Below are 23,438 nucleotides of genomic sequence, written 5' to 3' on the forward strand. Positions count from 1 at the left end.
ATTGATTTATTTGAGTTAATTTTATATCCAGCTACTGCACTGAAGGTGTTTATCAGGTTTAGGAGTTCTCTGGTGGAATTTTTGGGGTCACTTATATATACTATCATATCATCTGCAAATAGTGATATTTTGACTTCTTTCCAATTTGTATCCCCTTGATGTCCTTTTGTTGTCGAATTGCTCTGGTTAGAACTTCAAGTACTATATTGAATAGGTCGCAAGAAAGTGGGAAGCCTTGTCTAGTCCCTGATTTTAGTGGAATTGCTTTGAAAAACTTCCTCTATCTTAGGATACAACAAGCAAGTCTTAAATAATAGAAAATAACCCATGTGGTTTATTGAATCTTATCAGATAAATATAAAGTAAAACTGGAGATGGGTAGAAAAAGACACCACAGAAACTGCCAGAGCATGGAGATGAGTGGGATGTCTGTCATTATCTTTCTCTGACAGGGTCTGTGCAGCTCATGGCAGCCTCACACCTGCTCTGTACAGTGACTTTGAGTTCTTGATCCTCCTGAATGTATCTCCCAATTGCTGGGGTTACAAGCATGAACCAGTGTTCTCGGCTGATTATACTGTCTTGAATGATCAAATGGACTGTTGAAGAAATCAGTGAGGAATGTCTAAAGTTGATAGAATTAAATAAAATGAAAGCCAGGTATAAGAACTTTTCAGGGGGCTGGCGAGATGGCTCAGTGGTTAAGAGCGCAGACTGCTCTTCCGAAGATCCGGAGTTCAAATCCCAGCAACCACATGGTGGCTCACAACAATCCGTAAAGAAATCTGATACCCTCTTCTGGAGTGTCTGAAGACAGCTACAGTGTACTTACATATAATAAATAAATAAAACTTAAAAAAGAAAAAAAAAAAGAACAATGTAAAAACTAACATTTAAAAAAAAAAAGAACTTTTCAGATATGGCAAAGGCAGTTTTAAGAGAAGCATTCATAGCTGTGAGTGCTAATTGAAAGCAGCTCAGTAAGCAACATAGTGATGTACCTGAAGGTCTTATAAAACAAGAATAGGTAACCCCAGAGCAGTAGACAGTAAGGTATGAAAAAGAACAGAGCAGAAGTTAATAAACTGGAGGCTAAATGAACAGTAGAAATAATTAGTAGAAGGAAGAATTGGTTTTGTTTTTGTTGTTGTTTGTTTGGAGGTTTTTTTTTGGGGGGGGGGTGTTCAAGACAGGGTTTCTCTGCATAGCCCTGGCTGTCCTGGAACTCACTTTGTAGACCAGGCTGGCCTCAAACTCAGAAATCTGCCTGCCTCTGTCTCCTGAGTGCTGGGATTAAAGGTGTGCACCACCATGCCTGCCTGTTTTTTTGTTTTTTTGTTTTTTTAAATAAACAGTGCTGACAGATTCTTAGCTGGACTGAGAACAGACGAAAGCCCATACATGAGATGTGAGACATAGATACTGTAGAGGATCACTGGAGTGCAGAGTGCCTTTAGAGAACTCTGTGATCCACAGTAGCAACACATAGAAAAAAATGAATAATTTATAGATGCATGCAACTTACTAAAATTAAGTGAAAAGCATATAAACAACTTAAACAGGCCCGCAATAATCAACAAGATTGACACAGTAATAGTCTACCAACAAAGAAGCTCTTAACACCAACAGACTCACTGCTGAATTTCAGCAGACCTGTAAAGATCTATCAATGTCCCTCAAACATTCCATACAGTAGAATTGAAAGACACTACCAAACTCATCCTGAGAAGAAATGAATTGGATAGACAGTTCTCAAAAGAACTCAAATGTAGTCAAATCTTATCTGCTACAAGGAGTGAGTAAGAAATGAGGTGTGTGTGAAAATGACTAAAGTTCAATATATACATGCATGAAATTGGCAAAGAATTAAAAGATATAATAACTGATGAATATATGAAAATATTCAACATCCTTAGCCATTAGGAAAATGCAAATAAAACCTACATTAAATTCCATCCTCTTCCCATCAAAATGGTCATCAGGAAGGGAAGTGACAACCGGTGCTAATAAAGATTTAGAGAAAAAGGTCCCCTCATACCCTTACAGGAGTGGATGTGAACTGTGAGAGCCACTATGGAAATTGCTATGCAGGTTCCTAAGGGGACGGAAGCTAGAGCTGCTGCAAAGCTCAGCCATAGCTACTGCGCACACTCAAGAATGTGAAGTAGTGAGCCCCAGAGTGACGTGCACAGCCACGTTCATCTCTGCACTGTTCATTGTCACCAAGATGAGGAGCCAGCCCCGATTCCCATCTATACATAAGAAGAGAAAGAAAACACTGTCTTATTTATCCATAAGAAAAACAATTTGCCATTTTCAGGAAAACTTGTGGAAGTAGAGATCATTGGGCCAAACAAAATTAGCCAGAATTGAGCAAATATTGTATGTTTTCTCTCGTATTTAGAATTAGAGCCAAATATGCATACATATATTACATGAAAGTAAGATTGGTCATGTAAAGTGAGGGGTCTACAGGGACGAGGGGAGGAGCAAGAGAAAAGAATGGAAGTGCAAGAAAGACAATATTCAGCATTATCTTATGCAGAGTGTCAGTTTAAATTATATATATATGTATGTGTGAAATATATAAATACATAAATACAATACATATGAGGACTGTGCAGACTTTATATAGTAATAATTTCTTACAGGAAAGAAAGCCATCAAATCACTACTTCTTGGAGTCATTTAACCAAGAGGGAGTTTATATTTGAATTCTCTGCTTCATGCTCCCTGTGTCCTTTATCTTCAGTCTCTCTTTCACATGAGTCTGCATGTGTGCCTGCCTGAAGACTGTCCTATGAATCTGTTCGTGTCTGTGTCTGCCATTTTGTGTGTGTGTTCCTGTGTGTGAATGGTGTCTCTATGTGTCTGTGTATGTGTCTGACCCTATATATGCTTGTCTGCCTTTGTCTGCCTTTGTGTCTTTTCTATGAGTGTTAGTTGTGTCTGTATCTCTCTATGACAAAGGGTTTTAATCTGTAACTTATTGTAGAGCATAAAAAGTACCACATGGGAAAGGATATGGAGTAGTTCATGGAAATCAGAGCACTGGCTCGAGCTGACTCAGACAGCAAACTTCACTGTTTATCAACCAATAATCACACATTGTTGCTCCTGACCTTTATGGTAGATTTTAGGAAGCTGCTTTCCACTTCTGCATTTGCTGCTTTCAGCAGATGATTCACATGCATTATCTGGGTCGAAGTGCATGGAAGAGCAGACTGCAGCTCTGCATTAACTTAGGCCCCACAAGGCAAGCTGAGTATTCAGCAGACTAGCAGTCTCAAGTCTGAAGTGACTTCAAGATGTATTCAAGGACCTCAACTCTGGGTGTGAGGTCCAACAAAAATCCAGTCTCTTAGAATGTAAGAGAGATTTTCAGAATATTGCTTTGTCACAGAGGACCATTTGGTATCAGGAAGGGGACCAGTGCAAATGAGGAATGAGAAAGAGAGGTAGAGGGTCAGAAAATGTTTAAGAAGAATACTATATGGTTTTATTTCCTTCTGGGTATCACTTATCCTTGCCCGTCCTTACTGTGGTCCCCTGAGATCCACACCATGAAACATAGGAGGCTTGCATTTCCACCCGTTTACCCTAGAGTTCTGCAGCTCTCAGAAACTACCCGAGTTTGGGTCTCCTAAGCTCTCGAGTGGGTGTTCTTGTTTTCAGTTTAGATGCTTCTCCATATCATAAGTAAAAAACTCAGCCTTTTAAAGATGGCCTTTACTTTTTTTCTCCTGTTCTCTAAGGTCCCTTCAGTTTCTCTTCCCAGTGCAGTGTCAGCCTTAGTAGGGGCAGACATACGAAGGGTCTCAGCTGTTGGACTTGTTTACCCACAGCTTTGGACGGCCTTCTGAACTTGCCTGAGGTTCTCTATGTATAAATTATTTCATGAATGATATAAATTAAAGAGAGTAAAAATTCTTTGGAGAAATAACTTATTTCTAAGTAAAATTACCTACCATATCAAGTATACTAAATACTGAATACTAAATTAATGTCTCTCCTCCTTCTAGTCCTCCAAGGTCACCTATTATTTGTGTTTTTTAAGTGGCATTTGTCATTTATCTGTGCAGTAATCTCTAGCTAGGCTCACCAACTCTCTTGGTTTCTCTCCTGTCTCAAAAGCTGGTGACTACTAAATCTAATGAAAACATCTCAGGAAGTAGGTACCTACATAACAGCCCAAATACATTTTCAAATAGGCATTTCTAATTCTTGTGCCTAACTGAACTTGTCTTTTTTCTTTATATCCCCAAATCAACTTGTGCTGCTTTTATATATAGTGCTCAGTCATTAGTGTGACTAAATATTAAAATAACAAACAAACACGCGCACTCTTAAATCTCTTCACCTTTCCAAATCTAACTACAAAGCCCTACTGACTTTTCATCTCCATCCTCGCTGTGTGTAATTAGTTCATTTGGCATTGGTATCTCCTGCAGTCTCATAATTGTTTTCCTGCCTCCAGTAGAATCCCTTAGGCTACTATCCAATATGATTGTTTTCTAAATTGAAATCTTAACAGTACTTTATCACTAGTCTCTACATCCCTTCCTGATAAACTCCTTGCTTATAGCAACCCACCTCGAGCACACCCCAGCTGCTTCTCTCTTAGAGGCAGGCACTTCCAGTCTCTGTTCTGTGCCCTATGGTTCCCCAGGTAGACCAGCATTCTCGGGCTCCTGTAGCTTTGACACGTGCTCCCAGTCTCATCCTTCTCTCTGGTTCTTTCCTATTTGTCAGAGATTCAGTTCAGACACTATTTCTTTTTATTGTTCATATCTTTTCAGCATGTGATAAAATCTCTGTGCCATCCTACAACATTCTTTTGAATATTTAATTTACTATCATGTTTCATCTGTATCATTAGACTGCAGACTGGGTCATACATACTTGTCTGTATACACAGCTGTGTGTATGTTTATTATCTTGACAGATGAAGGCCTAAAGATGTCATGTAGAGACTTAATGAATAGCTATCCCCCATATTCTTTTCTTATTGGCTTCAACTATTTTGAACCATGACCACCTGTCATGTGACCTTAGTCACCATGAAGCATGTGTAGTGTGCCTCCAGTTTTTGATTTGGGGTGTTTATAGGATTCTGGTCAGTATCTGCACATCAAAACCAAAACCCTTTAACTAAGCCCTGATATCTTCCACAGGCTAACCAGTGGTTCCAAACATTTTTCCACGCAAGCAGCATGGCTGCTTTGGCTTGTAGATCTCTGGAGTGTGATCTAACCAGTAGGGTGTTTCGCAGAATCGTTGTCTGCTGCTAGATGCTGGTAACACATTCCTCCTCTCTTCCTGGTCTCTAAACCCTGCCAGCTGCTGCCTGGGAGCAGATTGGTTAGATTTAGTAGTCAGCAGCTTTTGAGACTTGAGAGAAACCAAGAGAGTTGGCGAGCCTAGCTGGAGATTACTGCATAGATTAATGAGACTCACGGACATGGAATTCTCCCCAGAAACCTACCTTGTGAATTGCCTACTGTTCCACCCTGTAGGAGTCACCAGTGGTTTTCCTCTGTTCACTCTGGTGAAAAAAAATATGAGAAGGTGTCATAGTTAGGGTTTTACTGCTGTGAACAGATACCATGGCCAAGGCAAGGCTTGTAAGGATGACATTTGGGGCTGGCCTACAGCTTCAGAGGGTCAGTCCATTATCATCAAGGCAGGAGCATGGCTGGAAGAGCTGAGAGTTTCACCTCTTGTTCCAAAGGCAGCTAGCAGAAGACTGACTTCCAGGTAGCTAGGACAAGGGGATTAAGACCCACACCCACATGACACACGTACTCCAACAAGGTCAACACCTCCTAATAGTGCCACTCTTTGGGCGAAGCATAGACAAACCATCACGTAAGATTTCGGTTCTTAAGGAATTACTTGTTTTACATTTTTGAGAAACAACAAAAAAATGTCCTGGTTTGCTCTTTGCTTTGTGAATGGCCTGTGTCTGCTCCTTGGCATGGCTTACATTCTCATGGGCTCATTTACCCATTAAACCTTTTGATGGAGTGAGATGATTGGAGGAGCTGGAAGTTTTCAGTGCTGTATTCCTAGTATTTTAAGCTTTCTAAGCCATTGCTGCTAGTGGCTAGGGCGAGAAACACACTTCTCTTAGTTAAACTATGTATAGTCTGACTGTGATAGAATATGAAAACTGTTAGTCAAAATGTTTCTCACTTCATTTCCTCAGATTTCTTTGTGTCAGTTTCTCTAATTTTGTTTCTCTTTCCCGTTTTCTCTTTGTTAGACAATTCACGATCTTATGGGGAATGCCATACAGCCCTTGCTGACGTCAGTGGCAGATGCGATCGAGGCCATAATCATCACCATGCATCAGGAAGATTTTTCTGGGTAAAGCATTTCCTCAGAGCTGTTACTAGTCCTCACTGCCTTGATTCTTCACTCCCTACTCCTCCTACTCTCCAAGCTCCTTGCCAACCAGGCTTTATTCTTGTGATGGCATTGGCTCCTTGCCTCCTACTCTTCCATTGTGAATGCTATTACCACATTATCTTTGTTCTGGTTCCCATCATCTCTCTCTTTGCTTACTGAGATGCAGCAGGTTTGTACTTAGCTCTGTGCTTCAGGATTGGTTGGTTTGTGCCATCTTCCTCTCCTGATCGCCTTCCTTCTCACAGATGGCCTCTTCCTGACCTGTGTGATCACCTGGCACAAGCATGACGTTCCTCTTGAAGACTCCTCTGACTCTTACCTGGCTTTGAGAGCAAGCTCTCTCTCAGTCCTGTAAGATGTGTCCTTCCTCAGAGTTTCTCATGTTTAATAGAAGGAGAGTCCTGTTTGATGAGAGTCTGGGTGGGGAAGGAGGCAGTGAGAGAAGAGCCCCGGATCTCTGTAGGAGTGGCTGCGTCCCTCTATGGCATCATTCCCACCCTGTGGGTTTTGATCCCTTTGGGAACCCTTTCACAGAAAACGCAGATATTCACACTACAATTCATAACAATAACCAAATTCTAGTTATGAAGTAGCAATGAAAATAATTTTCTGGTTGGGAGTCACCACAACATGAGGAACTGTATTAAAGGGTCCCAGCACTGGGAAGGTTGAGAACCACCACTCTAAGGAAAGTCAGTGCATACCAGTCTGGTTACATGAAAATACATATCCACCAATTCTCAGTTGTGAGGATGCTTAACTTAAACTTCAGCTTCGGCATAGCACTATTGTTACGAAGACTCTGGATTACCTATACTACCTGTTGAGAACATACTATTCAAGGCTTGAGAGTAACTGGGGAAATTAATCTTTACTAGCTAAGATTGTTTGTATTTTAGTACATTTAAATCAGACTTCTAATCCACAAGGAGATTTGATAGCATGTATCTTAAATTTCATCTGAAGTATATTTCACTTACACTAGCACACACTTCTGGAACGTGTTCCAATAAGCTATTTTCTACAACCCAGTGAAATCATTGCATCTGAACAGATCACTTCATGTGACACATCTTCATGTCACCATATTCGTAAGCACTGTCTTTCCTTAGGGGGTGGGTCTCACTTTCCTAATGCTGGGACCGTTTAACACAGTTCCTCATGCTGTGCTGACCTGCAGCCATAAAATGATTTTCATTGCTACTTCATAACTGTGATTTTGCAACTGTTATGAATTGTAATCCGTCTTCCTCCTGAGTAATAGATGTATACTCCTCCAGAGTAAGAGAAAGATTTTGTGATGCTTTAGAAGAAATATAAAAAAAAATCCGAGAGGCCAAGTGGATTTGGCCTTCACAGGAGACCCAGCTCAGCTTTAGGAACATACAGAACTGAAAAGAAAGAGACAGGAAATGCTATTCCATTTGATGGCGACCAAAATGTGAACAGGAACAGCTATAGCTAATGAAAATAGGTTTTCCGTCAGAACTTGTAAAATACAATCTAGAAGATCATTATAAAATGATAAAGGAGTCTCCTTATTAACTGGATATTTAAAATACATATGCAACTGATATCAAAACACCTAAATATAAACAGATCTTTAAAGAATTTGATTATAACAAAAATATAATCCTTTCAATGACAGGCAGATCATATGTACAGAGATTTGAGCTATACTTTAAAACAAATGTACCCAACAGACATATATAAAATGCACATTCATAGAGATGGGATGTTTTCCATGGAAAGTTCCATTTAGACCATAAAAATAACCTGAACAAATTTAGGAAGAAAAACATCAAAATTAACAGTATTATATATCTCTTTGTTGTTGTTGTTGTTTATTGTTGTCGTTGTTGTTTTGAGACAAGGTTTCTCTATATAGCCCTGGCTGTCCTAGAACTTGCTTTGTAGAGCTGTCCTGGCCTCCAAGAGATCCACCTGCTTTGTCTTCCGAGTGCTAGGATTAAAGATTTGTGCCACGGCTGCCATGGTGGTATAAGAGTTTAATAGGAGAAATCATAGAATGTCCACAGATAAATGACAGAAGGATCACTACTCTTAAGGCTGGCCTGGGGTACAGAGCAAGCTCTAGGCCAGCCTTGGCAATTTAGTAAGACTGTGTCTAATAAATACAAGGTGGGAATAGGAAAAGTGCTTGGGAGGTAGTGCTAAAGCATTGCTTAGTGTCCACCAGGTCCCAGATTCAGCCACAGTATGGTAGTACCTAACAACAAAACAGACAAAACCAGTCCAGAGATAGGAGCTGGCAAAGGCGCGGAAGGGAGCCCATGTGCACTGCTGTAGGAATTTGGGCGATTGCACGAGTTGTGGAATTGTATATGGGTTCCTAGACACATGACACAGACTCGGGAACAAACAGGAAATCTGAGCAGAACAGAATGAATGACAAAATTGAATCATATTCCCATCAAGGAAGTGTGCAGGAACTAATGGCTTGTTGGATGAAGCTTAACCACTTAAAAAGGAACTGTTATGGCTTCTTCTCAAACTGCAAGAAGCAGACTAACAAAGAATATGTCCTCTTCTCATAAAGCCAGCATTCACTTTATTCCAAAGCCAGATGAGGACAGGAGAAGAATAGAAACTGAGAGATTAGTGCCCTGCTGAGCACTGGCAGACTCCTCAGCAGCGTCCTAGCAGAGCAAATACAACAGGACTCAAAGATTTAAGAAGGCTCAGGTACTGCAACCAAGTGAGACTCGTCTCTGGGATGCAAGGGCAACGTAACAGATATATCAGTAGATGTGTTACAGTAGAACAGCGCACACAAGTCGTATAATCATTTCATCAAATGCAGAGGTATTTGCCGCATTTGCCATCTCTTAGTTAAGAAATTAGCTGTAAAAAATGCATCTCACCACAGAAAAGGCCACATGTGACAAGGTCATGGTTACTCAGTGATGAACAGCCAGAAGCCACTCTTGTGACCTGTGTCCAATGCTGACGTCCCTTGCCAGAACAATGAAGCAAAAGGAACAGAAGGCATTCCTTAGGAAAAGATGTAGTGACTGCTGAGAAACCCCTGAAGACAGAACATGGCTAGCGCTAATAAGTTCAGTAAAATCAGGATGCAGAACCAACAGGAGGAGCCTGTGGCATTTATATAAGCTGACAAGGGACTAGCTATACAATAAATTAACAAGAAACCCATTAGCATAGCTTAAATATTACTTATCTATTAATTAAAAATTACTTATCTATTAATTTAACCATGGCGTTAAAAGGTTGGCAGGCTGAAACCACAGACTAACTGAAAGCTTGAAGAAGCTCATTGGGAGAGTCATGTTCATGGAATGGTGGAACTGCAAGGAAGGACAGTACAGGTCAGTGTGTCTGATAGACACAGATAGAAAATTCTCACCATGTGAACATGTACCTGCACACACACTCAGAGCTTTGTGGACATGCACGCACAGTAGACATCTGAAGAATGACACCCAAGGTTTTCCTCTGTGTATGTGCAACATAAGCACCTGCGCACACACAGAAAAAATCACAAATCCAATTCAAAACATCTTAAACTAGGTAACAATGTCTGTACTACCAAAGCATCTATAGATTATTTCTAACCACTATTAGAATTCCAATGTTTTCTCATAGAAATAAAAAGAAACAAATCCTAAAACTCAAAGCCCTGGGTAGCCATGGCAACCTAAGGATAAAGAGCAAAGCCAAAGACATCACACTTCCTGATTTTAATCTATCCCTCAAAGTAACTGAGGGCTAGGGAGGTGGCTCGGTTGGGAAAGCATCTACTGCTCAAGCGTGAGCTGTAATCCCCAGAATCCCTGGGACACCCTGAACACCGTGGGCCTGTCATCCCAGCAGCAGGATTGGAGGTGAAGAGGAGCATCCCCGAAGTTCACAAACAAGGCGGCCTACCATTCAGCTTCCCACAGAGACCTTGTGTCAAACAGATGGACGATGAGGATCAACATCACAGTTGTCCCAGGGGCTCCATGTACACTGGCTCTTACCATAACACACTCACACAAACACGCACACACACAGGACTAAGCGAGAGACACTTTAAAATGGTTTAACAGCTGTAGAATCATAGTAAGTTACTGGCATTAAAAATGAAAAGAAACGTTGTCCCGTGGAATAGAATAGAGAGCCCAGAAATTCGTCCAGTTTTATAAAATGATTTTTAATAAAGGTGCCAAGAACATAGTGGGAAAGGACGGTCTCTTCAGTGCACTGCTGGGAACGCAGGACCTCACGCCTCATCAGATACGTTAGTGCTGCACAGTGTATAAAACCATGCAGGACCTGGAGGGAACATGCAGGAGAGCCCTGACACCTGTCTGCACAGGTCTCTTCTCTAATCCTAAAAGCTCAGGCAGCAAAATAAAGAGCAGAGGAAAGCGATTGGTTGCACTGACTCAAAAGCCTCTGCACCTCAGAGGCTGCCACTGAGAGGGGATAGGTGTGGGTGAGGAGAAGGAGTGTGCAGGGAAAGCCATGGAAGGGGCTGGTCCCAAAGCTGTAAGACAGACAAACAAACCAGGGAGGGAGGGAGGGAGGGAGGGAGGGAGGGAGGGAGAGATTGAGAACAGAATCTCAGTACAGAGGAAACTTCTGAATAACCTAATTTAAAAGTGAAGGAAGAGCATAAATAGATTTAAAAAAAAAGAATTTGCAAATGAGTGACTGTAACTCGGTTGGTCCTTGCCTAGTGTGTACCTTTGGCTCGTTCCCCAGTACAGAATAAACTGGCCATGATGCAGGCCTGCCTTTACAGAGGTCAAGTCCAGGAGCTCTTGACCACATATCAAATTCAAGGCTAGCCTTGGCTACATGAGTCTCTGTTTCAACAAATAACAAAACACATGTACACACACACACATTACTGCAAAAAAATGTTGATTAAGGCCGCAACTTTTGAATGGTTAGGTTAGCTATTACAGAGACGGGCAACTGTAAACATTGGCATTGTTGACGAGGATGTGATTTACCATATGTATTGTGGACAGCTATATGGAGGTGCCTCAAAAAGCTAAAAAGACAGGCTGGGTCTGGTGGTACATGCCTTTAATCCTAGCATTTGGAGGGCAAAAGGCAAACCAGCTGCCCTACATAAAGCACTACCTCCAAAACAAACAAAAGAGGTAAAAGTACAACTGCTCTATGTTTCAGTGTCACTTCTACGTATGTTTTGTGTGGTATGACATCAGTGGTACATCCACAGATAATGTTCAGTGCAGCATTGTATAAACTGACAGAACAGGAGGGACCACCCTATGTGTCTGTCTAGGAGATAAACAAGCTAAGCAAATGTAGTGTGGGTACAAGATGAAACAGTAGTCAGCTGTCCAAAAGGAATCACTACTGATTGCCACAACACAGATGACCCTGGAAGACATACCATGTCAAAATACGCCAGACACAGAAACCAAACATGCTCTTATTTACCTGCAGACCCTAAAATGATAACAACAGACAGTGGTTCCTAGGGCGTGGCAGCCAGGGTAATGCATTGATGTTGGTTAAACTGGTATAAAGTTCTAGCTAGATAAAAGGAATAAATACGAGTTTACTGTGATTGATGTGTTTATTAGATGCTTTTTCTATCTTTTTACCCTGTATACAATGTCACTATGTTTACTGCCTCTTCCGTAAATAAACAAATGGATATGAAAATATTTTATTTTTGCACTTAGCACTCTCTCCTGGTACGCACCTGAATGAAAATAGGCCATGTAGTGACCTGAATCTGGTGAAGACAAATCCCATGTGGTGCTTGCCATCAGGACCCAGAGGGGCTCTGCTCAGGCAGCACACAGCACCCTGCCAAGACACTGAGCCTGAGCACGCTGTACTGTGGACCTGGTGGGGAGCCCCCTGTCATTAGGACAGCCTTTCGTACTCTGGAGCTTCCCCTAGTTCTGTCTTCTTCTGGAGGTGGGAGACCTCTGATTATAGCTGCCATTTCTTTGCTGTGAAGGTTATCAAGTTCATGTTGCTCTCTGTCTCAGAGACTTTCAGCCATGGCTGGTGTTCATCTAGACCATTTCCATTTCCTCTGCATCACTCTCAGAAGTTGGAAACATCTCCCTTGCTTTTTGGACAAAACTCAGCATTATATAGTCAATGATCTCATCTATTAGCTAGGATCAGGTGATTTCTAATTTCGGTATAACCCCTCCTCCCTATAAATATTTCATATTCTTTGAATATATTCTTTAAAGGGCAGTTGTAAACATTTATAAGTTATAAATAGAATATCATGAAGCACAGCTGGTATCATCTACTGTTCCAAATTAAAGCCTTTCCAAACCTCATCTGGAGGGGGAAAATTGCATACTGCATATTGTTACACAACCAGTCCCTCTGTCACAGTGCTGCCATTGGACTGATGTGATCAACTGCAAGAGCAGAGACTGCCACCAAGCATTTTCTGCCCTTGAAAAGTGTAAAATGTCATCTCAGAATCTATTATTGACACATTCACTTACCAGGCAAAACATAGGAGTGGACGGAGAGCTGGAAGCTGCGTCAGACATTGAAAGGCCAGCGTGTGATTCATCTCAGACAGATAGCTGTGTTTTATTCTTCACAATCTTTTAAGTAAAAGCATGCTAAAATCCTTAAGTAATCTTCACAGGATCTAAACACAAATGTAAGCACTCGGGAGGCAGAGGCAGGCGGATTTCTGAGTTCGAGGCCAGCCTGGTCTACAAAGTGAGCTCCAGGACAGCCAAGGCTACACAGAGAAACCCCGTCTCGAAGGAAAAAAAAAAAAAAAAAAGAATACAACTTAAACATTGCTTTATTTTCTTTAATACTTAGCAAAACAAAACAAAATTGATGCTTTTATATCACTAATAGGAAAAATAAGTTGCACAGGATTGAAATAGTAACCAGGGGCAAAATATATTTAAGATTGTAGCTTTGTGCATCAATGCTGAAATTTGTTTTTTCCCTTTTATAGGGCATCAAGCAGCTCAGGAAAGCCTGATGTTCCTTGTTCCCTGTACATGAAAGAGCTACAAGGTTTCATTGCCAGAGTTATGAATGACTACTTTAAACACTTTGAATGCTTGGATTTTGTTTTTGACAACACTGAAGCTATTGCCCAAAGAGCCATTGAGCTTTTTATCCGCAATGCCAGTCTCATAAGACCTCTTGGTGAAGGTGGGAAACTGCGACTCGCTGTTGACTTTGCACAGGTAAATTGATGCATTGCTGCAAGGGAACTAATGCTTGAGCCCCACTGCTATCTGTTAAGTAAACATCAGTACCTTAACTATTCACTTAACATCAGTACCTTAACTATTCACTTAACATCAGTACCTTAACTATTCACGTCGCTAAAGAGAAAAGAAGACCCACCTAAAACTAATTCACTACACAAAAGAGTTTTAAAATATTGTACCAAATACTGTTTCTGTTTTTCTTTCTTTTTTTTTCTTTTTTTTTTTTTTTAGTTTCTGGAAGCTTTTAATTGATTCCCTCCCAAAAGGCCAACTGCAATCAAAGGGGGTGAAAGGTCAAGATCTTATTGTCTTCAAAACAAAATCGGCTTAGAACTGGATCACTTGGCCCTTTCCCTTCTTGTCACTTCCCAGTTCAAAATGCTTGCATCTCTTAACAGCCAGCATCCTCTTAGATCCGCAGTTGGGCTCAACACACTCCAGTCTCAGCATAATCTTCTTTATAGTTTTAGCCTTTTTGTGGAAAATTGGCTTGGTCTGCCTACCATAGCCACTCTGTTTCCTGTCATAACGCCGCTTTCCCTGGGCATACAAAGAATCCTTGCCTTTCTTGTACTGTGTCACTTTGTGGGGTGGGTGCTTCCCACATTTCCTGCAGAATATCCAGCAGGTCTTAGGCACATTCACTATGTTCGAAGGAGCGCTATCAGCTCAGGAAAAAAAAAAAAAGCTGTTTTTCTTTTTAACAAAATTAAAAATCATCTTTGATTGTTCAAGATTAAGGCAAAGTATCTTATGTCACAATAAAGCAACCCTTTGTATTATTTCTATTTTCTCATCTCCCTAAAGCCAATAATAATCATTGGTTTACTTTGCTCAAAATAATGTATGCCATGAGCTGATGTTGTAAACAGCAGGAATGGAGCCCGGATAGTGAGCATCTGTGTTCCGTGAGAGACAGGCAGGGGCCTGAAGATACTGCCTGATTTTTTGGGTTCTTCACTAAGTGCAGTACTGTTTTGCCCCTGTGGCTAGCCTTAAAATTACCCCCAACTACCTGAGTCTTCCTCCTACCCCTTCAGGAATCAGAAGCAGAGAAGACGCCCTAAGCCCCCAGTGTCCTCAGAAGATTCAGAAGCAGGTGACTAGGTCAAGGGTGAATCCAGCTCTTAACCCTTTCAAAGCTGTTGGCTTTACTAATCTCAGTAGTCATTCATGGGAGTCTCCATTGCAGTCTGCCCGGTCGTCCTTGGACATACTACAGATAGTTACTCCTGTCAGCACTGAGTCCCCGTGTGTCTGAGAGCATGCCCTGGGCCTCCTGCTCAGGGTCATGGCTGCCAGGTGCTCCCACCCCGTAGCATACTTACAGCCCAAACCTGGCTTTCAAAAGCTCCTGGCTTGTAATTGATCAAGCAGTTATTTTCATTCCCCAAATGAGGCTGTGAAACTACACAAAATCAACCTTCCTTTGGAAAAGGTACCTTTAAAAGGTACATGTGAGAAAAGAAATTAAATGCTCCCATTCAAATGGCTTCACCTTGTCCATTTTCGTCACCTTCCTTCTCTCTGAATAACGACTTACGGGAGGCAGTTGTGTCCGTGTGTCCAAGGACCTGTCTTACTCCTTAAAAATACCTCTGATAGGTCTGTCTCCTGGCCCTCTCCTAGGTTTTGTTTGTCTCCCCTCCTCCTCCTCCTCCTCTGCGGCTCCCTCCCCCACCAGCTTATTTGCATTCTTCTCCAGCTGGTCCTTGAGTCACTTTCCTGGAGGCAGCACTTCAAGTCCAATTAGAGTGGCAGCTGAGCAGGAGATGGCCAGAGTGAGTGTGGTAGGAGAGGGAGGCTTGCTTATTGTAATGGATGTGTTCTCTTGAAGGATGGCAGCCCCCCACTGCAGCTAACCCTGACTCACAGTGCACAGCCTCCAGTGGTGGGGTGAGCTGCAGCACTCAGAATTGTATCTCTGTCCCCCAGCCCCTTTCTTTTAAAGACATATTACCTTCTGAAGCCATTTCCTCCTTAGGATAAATGATACTCTGTTACTTATGTTTGACAGATTCTTGTGTTTAGAAACGGTGTTTTCACTGTGATGAGTGGACTTTATAGCTGTGCAGTCGGGGTTTAGTTGTGGAGGCTCAGCCCCTGTACCTACCCTTGGTTTGCTGCTCCACAATGTGTCCCAGTTTAACAAGATCCTACCATTCCTCTTAGCCTGGCTCAGGAAAGACACGTTGAAGTGTGGTTTTTGCGTCCAGTAGTATTAGAAACCCTTCCCGGGTGTAAGGTCAGAATCAGGACTCCACTGTTTTTCTAATTAAACTTTGAACTGGGGTTTTGATTTCACTAGATCAAAACTGTAATTGTGTGTGAACCCCAGCTTTCAGAGTCCCGTTTGGTTGGAAATGTTTTGTCTGGATTAGTCAAAACTCTCAAATAACATTTCCCTGAAATGTGTCTGCTTCACAGGCAGCCAGCCGTTGGGGACCAGAGCCTTTTAACTGGCTCATAACTGAAAGGTCTGTCGATTTGTAATCACAATTAAACCAGGCCACTGAGGTTACTGGAATCCAGAGCACAGGGTTCTCTGTGTCTTTGAAAAGGGTTCTTGTGATGAAAGTCCCTGCTGTTTGGCTGAAAGCAGAGCTCAAGAAAAGGCCAAGAGAAGGAATTTGGGGAGATTTTGCTAAACATGAAGTTTAGCGGTAAAGACAATAAGTGAAGCATCGTAAGGACTCTTGGAACAATCTTGACCTCCACAGGGCGCCAGTGCAGAGACAAGGCAGTGCAGGCTGCCATCTGGAGGGCTCTTACTGAGGGAAGTGCCTGCCCGCCCGCCCGGCATAGGTCCCCTAAGAATTAGGTCATGAGCACGAGGTGGCTTCCTACAGGTAATTAATTTCCTGCTGGGACCACATTGCCTCTTTGTCTACACTAATCACTCAGCAGTTCAAAAAGCCCTGAGCTTGTCCACGCCCGCAGGGTTCTGCCTAATCCCACTCAGGGCAGACATGCCCACTGTCTGCTGAAGTGCCATCCCCCTGAGCCTCACTCAGCTCTCTTTTTTTCCTCCAAGGAAAAGGACAGATATTGAAGTTGGAATTAAATTCTTTACTGATGCTCCTAGCAGTTTCTATTCATACATTTTCTGGTGCCCTTTAAGGATACATTTTTATCTTTCCCATACTGCCTCAAAAATGTGAGTTAGAAAGGAAAGCAAACCACTGTTGGTTCTGACTCCTCTTGCCTTTTTTCTCTTGACCATTGTCAGGGCACAAATGCCCCTGAAACATGTAGGTGTGTCCGGTGGCTGACCAAGTGCCTGGTGGGTACTGAGCAGCAGCCAGGCGGGGCAGCAGCCCAGAGGCCTACCACCGAGCGTCCATCTGTAACCCCGCAGACTCCTCCAGCACAGTACTCTGCCTTCAAGCATGGACTTCAGTGTTTAAAGGGAAATGACTTTTCAGTCCCTCGGGGGTCATTATAGATTAAAAATTTATCTGAAAGATTTAGCCTTTGAAATCTGTCTGTGTCATCACGGAGCTCACAGTCATTTGAGGCGATAATCTTTCATACAGGAACTTTTCCATTGCTATTTAATTGTTTTAACATTTAGTCTTACTCCAGGGCTAGGTCAAAGGTTGTTTGGCTTGACCTTTGAATATAATGAATCATAAGGGTAATAGGAAGAAAGAGATGACCAAAATATGTCATAGAAATTACATCACAGAACATGTGCTTGGAAACCCGTATATGCACACCACAGTTATTGGTGGGATAGACTTGGCCAATCAGAAGCTTGTGGCCAATTACGTAGTTACTTGTGTTCAGTGCAGAGTAACTGTTCCATTCTGGAACAAACTCCCAACAGGGCCCGAAGACTAGCCCATCAGCCCTGACTTGGGTTTGAGAACAGTGGTCCCCAGCTGTTCTTATCTTGTCAGCAAGAACACTGGCATTTTCTTCTTTAAATTTTTATTTCTTTAGCCTTCATATTCTAGAGTTTTCTAATCATGTAAGATTTTCCCCTTAAGACTTAGTGTTTATTCTGAATGTTGGTGTTTATTTTGAGTCTTCAGTATCAGAAGATCGGCACTGACCTAACACGAAAGCATCCCGCTGCACGCCTCTCTGTGCGCTCTCATGGCCTAGTAACCAGTCTGTGGGCTTCTGTATGCGTACTGTATCTATTTCAGCAGCACACCTAACATTTAGCAAAATCATAAAGCTATTTGGGCATGGATATTTGTGTGTTCATGTACACATTTATACATGGCTTATGATCTTATTGAATAGTTACATTTAAAAAAAACCCTTCACTAAATATGAGAATTCCTAAACGAAAGACAATCTTCTTCTAATTCTCTACCTCATGCTCACATATAACGTGGTACCTGGCTGTGAGTCGGGGGGGGGGGGAGGGGAGTAGAACTTGCTTCACAAATGATGATTGATTAAGCGTCTGGGGCCCCCATTGGCAAGGAGTGCTGAGTGCTGTTTCATGAGGGCGCTGATCCTGTGACTTGCTTCCCTGTGTGTTTCTTAAATAAAGACACTGCACTATTGGGGAATAATTTGCCCTCAGCTGCTTTCTAACCTTGCCCTTTTTTGTTTGTTTGTTTGTTTTTGTTTTTGTTTTTGTTTTTGTTTTTTGAGACAGGGTTTCTCTATATAGCCCTGGCTGTCCTGGAACTCACTCTGTAGACCAGGCTGGCCTCGAACTCAGAAATCCACCTGCCTCTGCCTCCCGCCTGGCGGCCTTGCCTTTTTATGGAGCACATTTTTTAGTTAGCTCGAAGGACCAGTTTCCTCTGTGTACCAGAAATTGCAAACAATTTGAATGAGCATGTGGTAGATAAAGAACCAGGAGCCAGTTAATGTCAAGTAGAATTTCCAGTCAAAGCAGGAAAATAAAAAGAAGTAAAACCAACATTTGCTAATTTCTTGCATGGGGACAGATTAATTTAATAGTTTAAATAAGAAAAAATTAAATACTGATAATTTCAGAATTTTTAAAGACCTATATTGTTTTCATTTTATGTGTTTGAGCATATAAAATGCCTTCATGTATATATATGCTCCATCTGCGTGCCTGTGGAACACAGAAGGGGGCACCAGATCCCTGGCAGTGGAGTTACAAGCAGTTGTGACCCACCATGTGGGTGCTGAGAACTAAACCCTGCTCCTCTTCAAGAGTCCTTAACCCCTGAGCCATGTGTCAGCACCAACTTAGCACTGAGTACTTCTTTGTCATGCAAGCAGAGCCTATGCGTGTAACTTCTGTAATTATACCAAGCACGTATTATCATCTCCACCTGACTTACGACAGAGCTAAGACTAGGTCACCTTATAGTGACTGTAGTTTAGAATTCTGCCACTTACGTGGCGCTGAAATCTTGAGAGCTAAACTTTATAATCACTTGGACCATACTGACTGGTAAACATTTTCATCAGTTCTACTGACTTTGGAGACTTGCAATGCCTACATAGAATACAGAGCATAGTCTAGAAAGCTTTTTTTTTTTTTTCTCGATATTTCAACTAAGACAGTGTCTTAGATAGGGTTTTACTGCTGTGAACAGACACCATGACCAAGGAAAGTCTTATAAAGGACAACATATATTTAGAGCTAGCTTACAGGTTCAGAGGTTCAGTCATTATCTTCACGGTGGGAAGCATGGCAGCATCCAGGCAGGCATGGTGCAGGCGGAGCTGAGAGTTCTACATCTTCATCTGAAGGCTGCTAGTGGAAGACTGGCTTATAGACAGCTAGGATGAGGGTCTTAAAGTGCACACCTACAGTGCCACATCTACTCCAAGGCCATACCTACTCCAACAAGATCACAGGTTCTAATAGTGCCACTCCCTGGGCCAAGCATATTCAAACCATCACAGACAGAATTTGACCTTCTTCTCTTACTTAGCAGCATCAAAATATCTCATCTGGGGCCTCTTTAGTAAGAAATGTTATTAAAGTCTTTACTTTTTAATAAACTTAAGTGGCTTCCCGAACTTGTTTCATAGCAGCTAACATTAAGTTTATAAAGATCACAACTTGTCTGGATTGAGGTAAAGTAATGGTTAATCTGTCAGTTGATTGGCTTGCAAATGTCCTAGGAGGTCAGTAAAGCACAGGAGGGTTTCCAGAGTGGGTTACCTGAGGGAGGGGCCTTCCCTGAGCTAGGTCCAGCCATCCACAGCTGGGCTGGAGCTGAGAGGGGAGGAAGAATGCCAGCAGCACAGGCATTCTGTGTTTGCTGACCACCACCTGGTGAGCTGTTGTGCCCCTCCATGCCTTCATGATGGACTGAACCTCAGAAGCTATGAGCCCAGATAAGTCACTCTTCTCTTCATTGTTCATTTCAGGAAAAACTGACAAATACAGATCATGTGACAGGTCCAGCCTTCAGAGTCAGACATATAAAGCTATGGACTGTCTTTTCATGTTTTAGATGGAGTTGGCTGTGGGCCCCCTTTGCAGGCGAGTGTCGGATCTGGGAAAGTCCTATCGGATGCTGAGGTCATTTAGGTGAGACTTTACTCTTTTATTGTAAGCGAGTCATCTTACTAGCAGGTCAGTCCTTTCCTCCTTTACAACATCGTCAACATTCATTTTATATTCTAACAATTCCACTATGAGATGGATCATCTTAGAAGTTATTGTTTAAATCAGAGAACCTTCTAGCATTATATACGGTAGCTAATACCATAGTGGAAATGTATGTTTTCTCTGTTGAATTTTAATTCATGGGTTGAGCTGATGTGTGCTTTCTAACTTCCTACTCTTGCCAGAAGCATATTAAGCAGAAACACTGGGAAATGCACTATAATATAGGCATGGGTTTTTTTCTGAAAATTTTATTCATGTACATTTTTGTTCTTTTCTGTTTTTTTTTGGGGGGGGGGAGGGCAAGGTTTCTCTGTGTAACAGAGCCCTGGCTGTCCTGGAATTCACTTTGTAGATCAGGCTAGCCTATAACTCAGGATCTCTGTCTACCTCCCTCTGCCTCCAGAGTGCTGGGATTAAAAGTATGCACCACTAGGCCCAGCTGTTCAAGTACATTTTCAATCCAATCTAGTTTGAAAAGTATAGACTATAATATAAACATACAGCTATTGACTACAACAGCTCAGTGGTGAGCTTGGGGAATGGGCGAGGGAGCTCAGGCAGAATGGGCTGAGCTCAGCTGACCACCAGGTCTAGGGTTGAGCTTCCTACAGACCAGGTCAAAGGGAGGGATAGTGCGCTAGTTCATATGCATAGTCTAAAATACAGCAACTTACCACTACGGAACACTTTGTTCTGAAAACATCACGCAGACTTCAGTAGTAGATGCTAAAACATAAGGTCACCAGTGGTGCTCATACGGCTATTTATTCCGTAGATTTCCAGATTTTTCACGTAATAACTCATAGAAAATATTCACACTAAAAATGTGGCCAACCCTATAGGCTGGAAAGATCTTAATAGTAAACATGTATAACAATGCTGTGAGTCCAGCATGCTGCATGGAAGGCTTTTACACACACTGACCAAATGTGTTTCTGAAAATGGCTCAGTCTTGGAAACTAGTCAGTAGTATGCCCTCCCAATGAAGGCTGTGCTCTCTCACATCATCAAGCCATTGTCATAGCCGTGTAGGGAGCCAGGATTGCTGACAGGGACCATGTGTGCGCCTTACCTTGCCCATTTCTAGTCAACAGAATTACTTTTTCAGTGCCAGTGGCACAGCCTGAATTTTGCTTGTTTTGCAGTGGAGAATCACTGCATGTATGTCCACAATTGCAAGAAAATGTCATCCAGGCAGTGGTGGTGCCCGCCTTTAATCCCAGCACTTGGGAGGCAGAGGCAGGAGGATTTCTGAGTTCAAGGCCAGCCTGGTCTACAAAGTGAGTTCCAGGACAGCCAAGGCTATACAGTGAAACCGTGTCTCAAAAAAAAAAAAAAAAGAAAGAAAGAAAAGAAAAGAAAAAGTAAACCTAAAAAAAAAAAAAAAAAGAAAGAAAGAAAAGAAAAGAAAAAGAAAATGTCACGGGAGATCTTCTGTATTTTTTAAATACCTTCTTTAGATCTGATAAGTTCTTTAAAATAAATAAATAAGTCTCTAAGTATTGTGTTAAATTCCAGTTCTGCACTAAATTGAAAATTTGTAAGGGTCTAGGGTAACCAATCTATTGTTCTTCTGTGTGAACTGTAAAAATAATCACATTGAAATAACTGTACAGTCATTTCCTTTGAGTAAGACGGTGATACGGTTTATTAGTTACTATTCTGTTCCTGTGATAAAGCGTCATGACTAAGGATTTACAGAAGGAAGAGTTTATTTTGGTTTATGGTTCTGGAGAAGAGTCCATCAGAGCAGGGAGGCGGAGCCACAGCTGCAGGCAGGAGACAGAGTCTGAGAGAGCAGGCTGGGGTGCTGTGGGCTTTAACCTCAAAGCCTGCCTAGAGCAAGGCCACACCTCCTGAACCTCCCCAAGCTCCACTTACTTGGAACCACATGTTCAGATATCTGAACTTTCGGGAGGGTATTTTATTTTCATTTAAACCACTACAAATAGTAGGCTGTGCCACGGGATCAAATGATACCCAGGCTGGGTCAGTAAACATTCTGAGGGCATTGTCAAGTAGCTTTTGGTAAAGATCTGAGAAAAAACTATTGACATGACGTTCATTTGCTACATTAGAACTAGGCTCTTGTTTTCATGTTTAGGTTTTGTTGTATATATACTAAAATAGTGCTGATCTTAATTTTTGCTGAGGTAGGATGGCTTTTACCTCAGTACTTTGACATTTCTGTGACAGTTTGGAAAAATAAAATCTGAAAATAAGTTTTATGTAAGACTGATTATCCACTTATGATGGGAAATGTCCCGTTAACTCTCCCCATGTTTATATGAGAAAAAGAATGCCGAAAGAACAGTCAGGCTTGGATAACTTCTTCTTATACCTACTTAGAGAATCAAAAGTTACTGTTGACCAATCCATACATTTTAAAATTATACTTTTTTCCATAAATTAATTTATTCACTTTACATCCCAACCACAGCCCACCTTCTCCCAGTATCCCCCTCATTACAGCCCCTCCTCCTGTTCCTCTCCCCACTTCTTGCCTCCCCTTACCAGCCCACCCTCGCACATCCTCTCCCACTGAGGCCAGACAAGGCAGCCCAGTAGGGAACAAGATCCACAGGCAGACAACAAAGTCAGGGACAGCCCCCCACCCCTACCCCCACCCCCACCCCCTCTCTAGCTCTTGATAGAGTAGTAGTCAATCTAGATCTGTTAGGCTTTTGACCATGTTATTACATGGTAAGAGGATGTGGGGCTTTCCTAATTCTGCTTTGTTTGTTTATTTTTCCTGGTAGGGTTTCACTATCTGACCCAGGATTGAACTTGAAATCCTCTCGCCCCAACCTCCTGAGTTCTGGGATTATAAGAATGTACCACAGAGCTTGCCTGGGATTTATTATTGTTGTTGTTGTAATTTAGAGCTTGGGCTGGCACCATATGCCTGTGATTCCAGTGTTCACTCAGGGAGCTCAGGGGCAGCTTGAGCTACAGAGAGGCCCTATCTCAGTATGAGCTACAGCGAGACCCTATCTCAGTATGAGCTACAGAGAGACCCTATCTCAGTATGAGCTACAGCGAGGCCCTATCTCAGTATGAGCTACAGCGAGACCCTATCTCAGTATGAGCTACAGCGAGGAGACCCTATCTCAGTATGAGCTACAGCGAGACCCTATCTCAGTATGAGCTACAGCGAGGCCCTATCTCAGTATGAGCTACAGAGAGACCCTATCTCAGTATGAGCTACAGCGAGGCCCTATCTCAGTATGAGC

The 23,438-nt window shown here is 42.1% G+C and overlaps 2 protein-coding genes across 4 annotated transcripts in view; one reads left to right on the top strand and one right to left on the bottom strand.

Moving 5' to 3' along the window:
• Positions 1-23,438, top strand: part of Cog5 (component of oligomeric golgi complex 5) — a 293,171-nt gene that overhangs the window by 233,388 nt on the left and 36,345 nt on the right. For all 3 annotated transcript variants that reach the window (XM_021179459.2, XM_021179458.2, XM_029484711.1), the window contains exons 17-19: positions 6,266-6,369; positions 13,373-13,610; positions 20,048-20,124. In XM_021179459.2, the coding sequence (XP_021035118.1) occupies positions 6,266-6,369; positions 13,373-13,610; positions 20,048-20,124 (419 nt within the window). The remainder of the gene's footprint in view (positions 1-6,265; positions 6,370-13,372; positions 13,611-20,047; positions 20,125-23,438) is intronic.
• Positions 13,882-19,024, bottom strand: LOC110307256 (60S ribosomal protein L36a-like). The gene is made up of 3 exons (XM_021179528.2): positions 18,978-19,024; positions 17,696-17,799; positions 13,882-14,305 (listed from the first exon to the last, which is right to left on the bottom strand). Exons 1-3 carry the CDS (start codon positions 19,022-19,024, stop codon positions 13,965-13,967), a joined length of 492 nt encoding a protein of 163 aa, XP_021035187.1. The 3' UTR covers positions 13,882-13,964.

Source organism: Mus caroli, chromosome 12, assembly GCF_900094665.2.
Source record: "Mus caroli chromosome 12, CAROLI_EIJ_v1.1, whole genome shotgun sequence".
Classification (NCBI taxonomy): domain Eukaryota; kingdom Metazoa; phylum Chordata; class Mammalia; order Rodentia; family Muridae; genus Mus; species Mus caroli.

Excerpts from the sequence above, each read along its gene's own strand:
- LOC110307256 (XM_021179528.2), bottom strand. The coding sequence starts at position 19,024 with ATGGTCCAAGTGATTATAAAGTTTAGCTCTCAAGATTTCAGCGCCAC. Across the intron at positions 17,800-18,977 it reads TCTCAAGATTTCAGCGCCAC|GTGTGCTGCTGAAATAGATA; the intron begins GTAAGTGGCAGA and ends GCTAAATGTTAG. Across the intron at positions 14,306-17,695 it reads GCGGGATGCTTTCGTGTTAG|CTGATAGCGCTCCTTCGAAC; the intron begins GTCAGTGCCGAT and ends TTTTTTCCTGAG.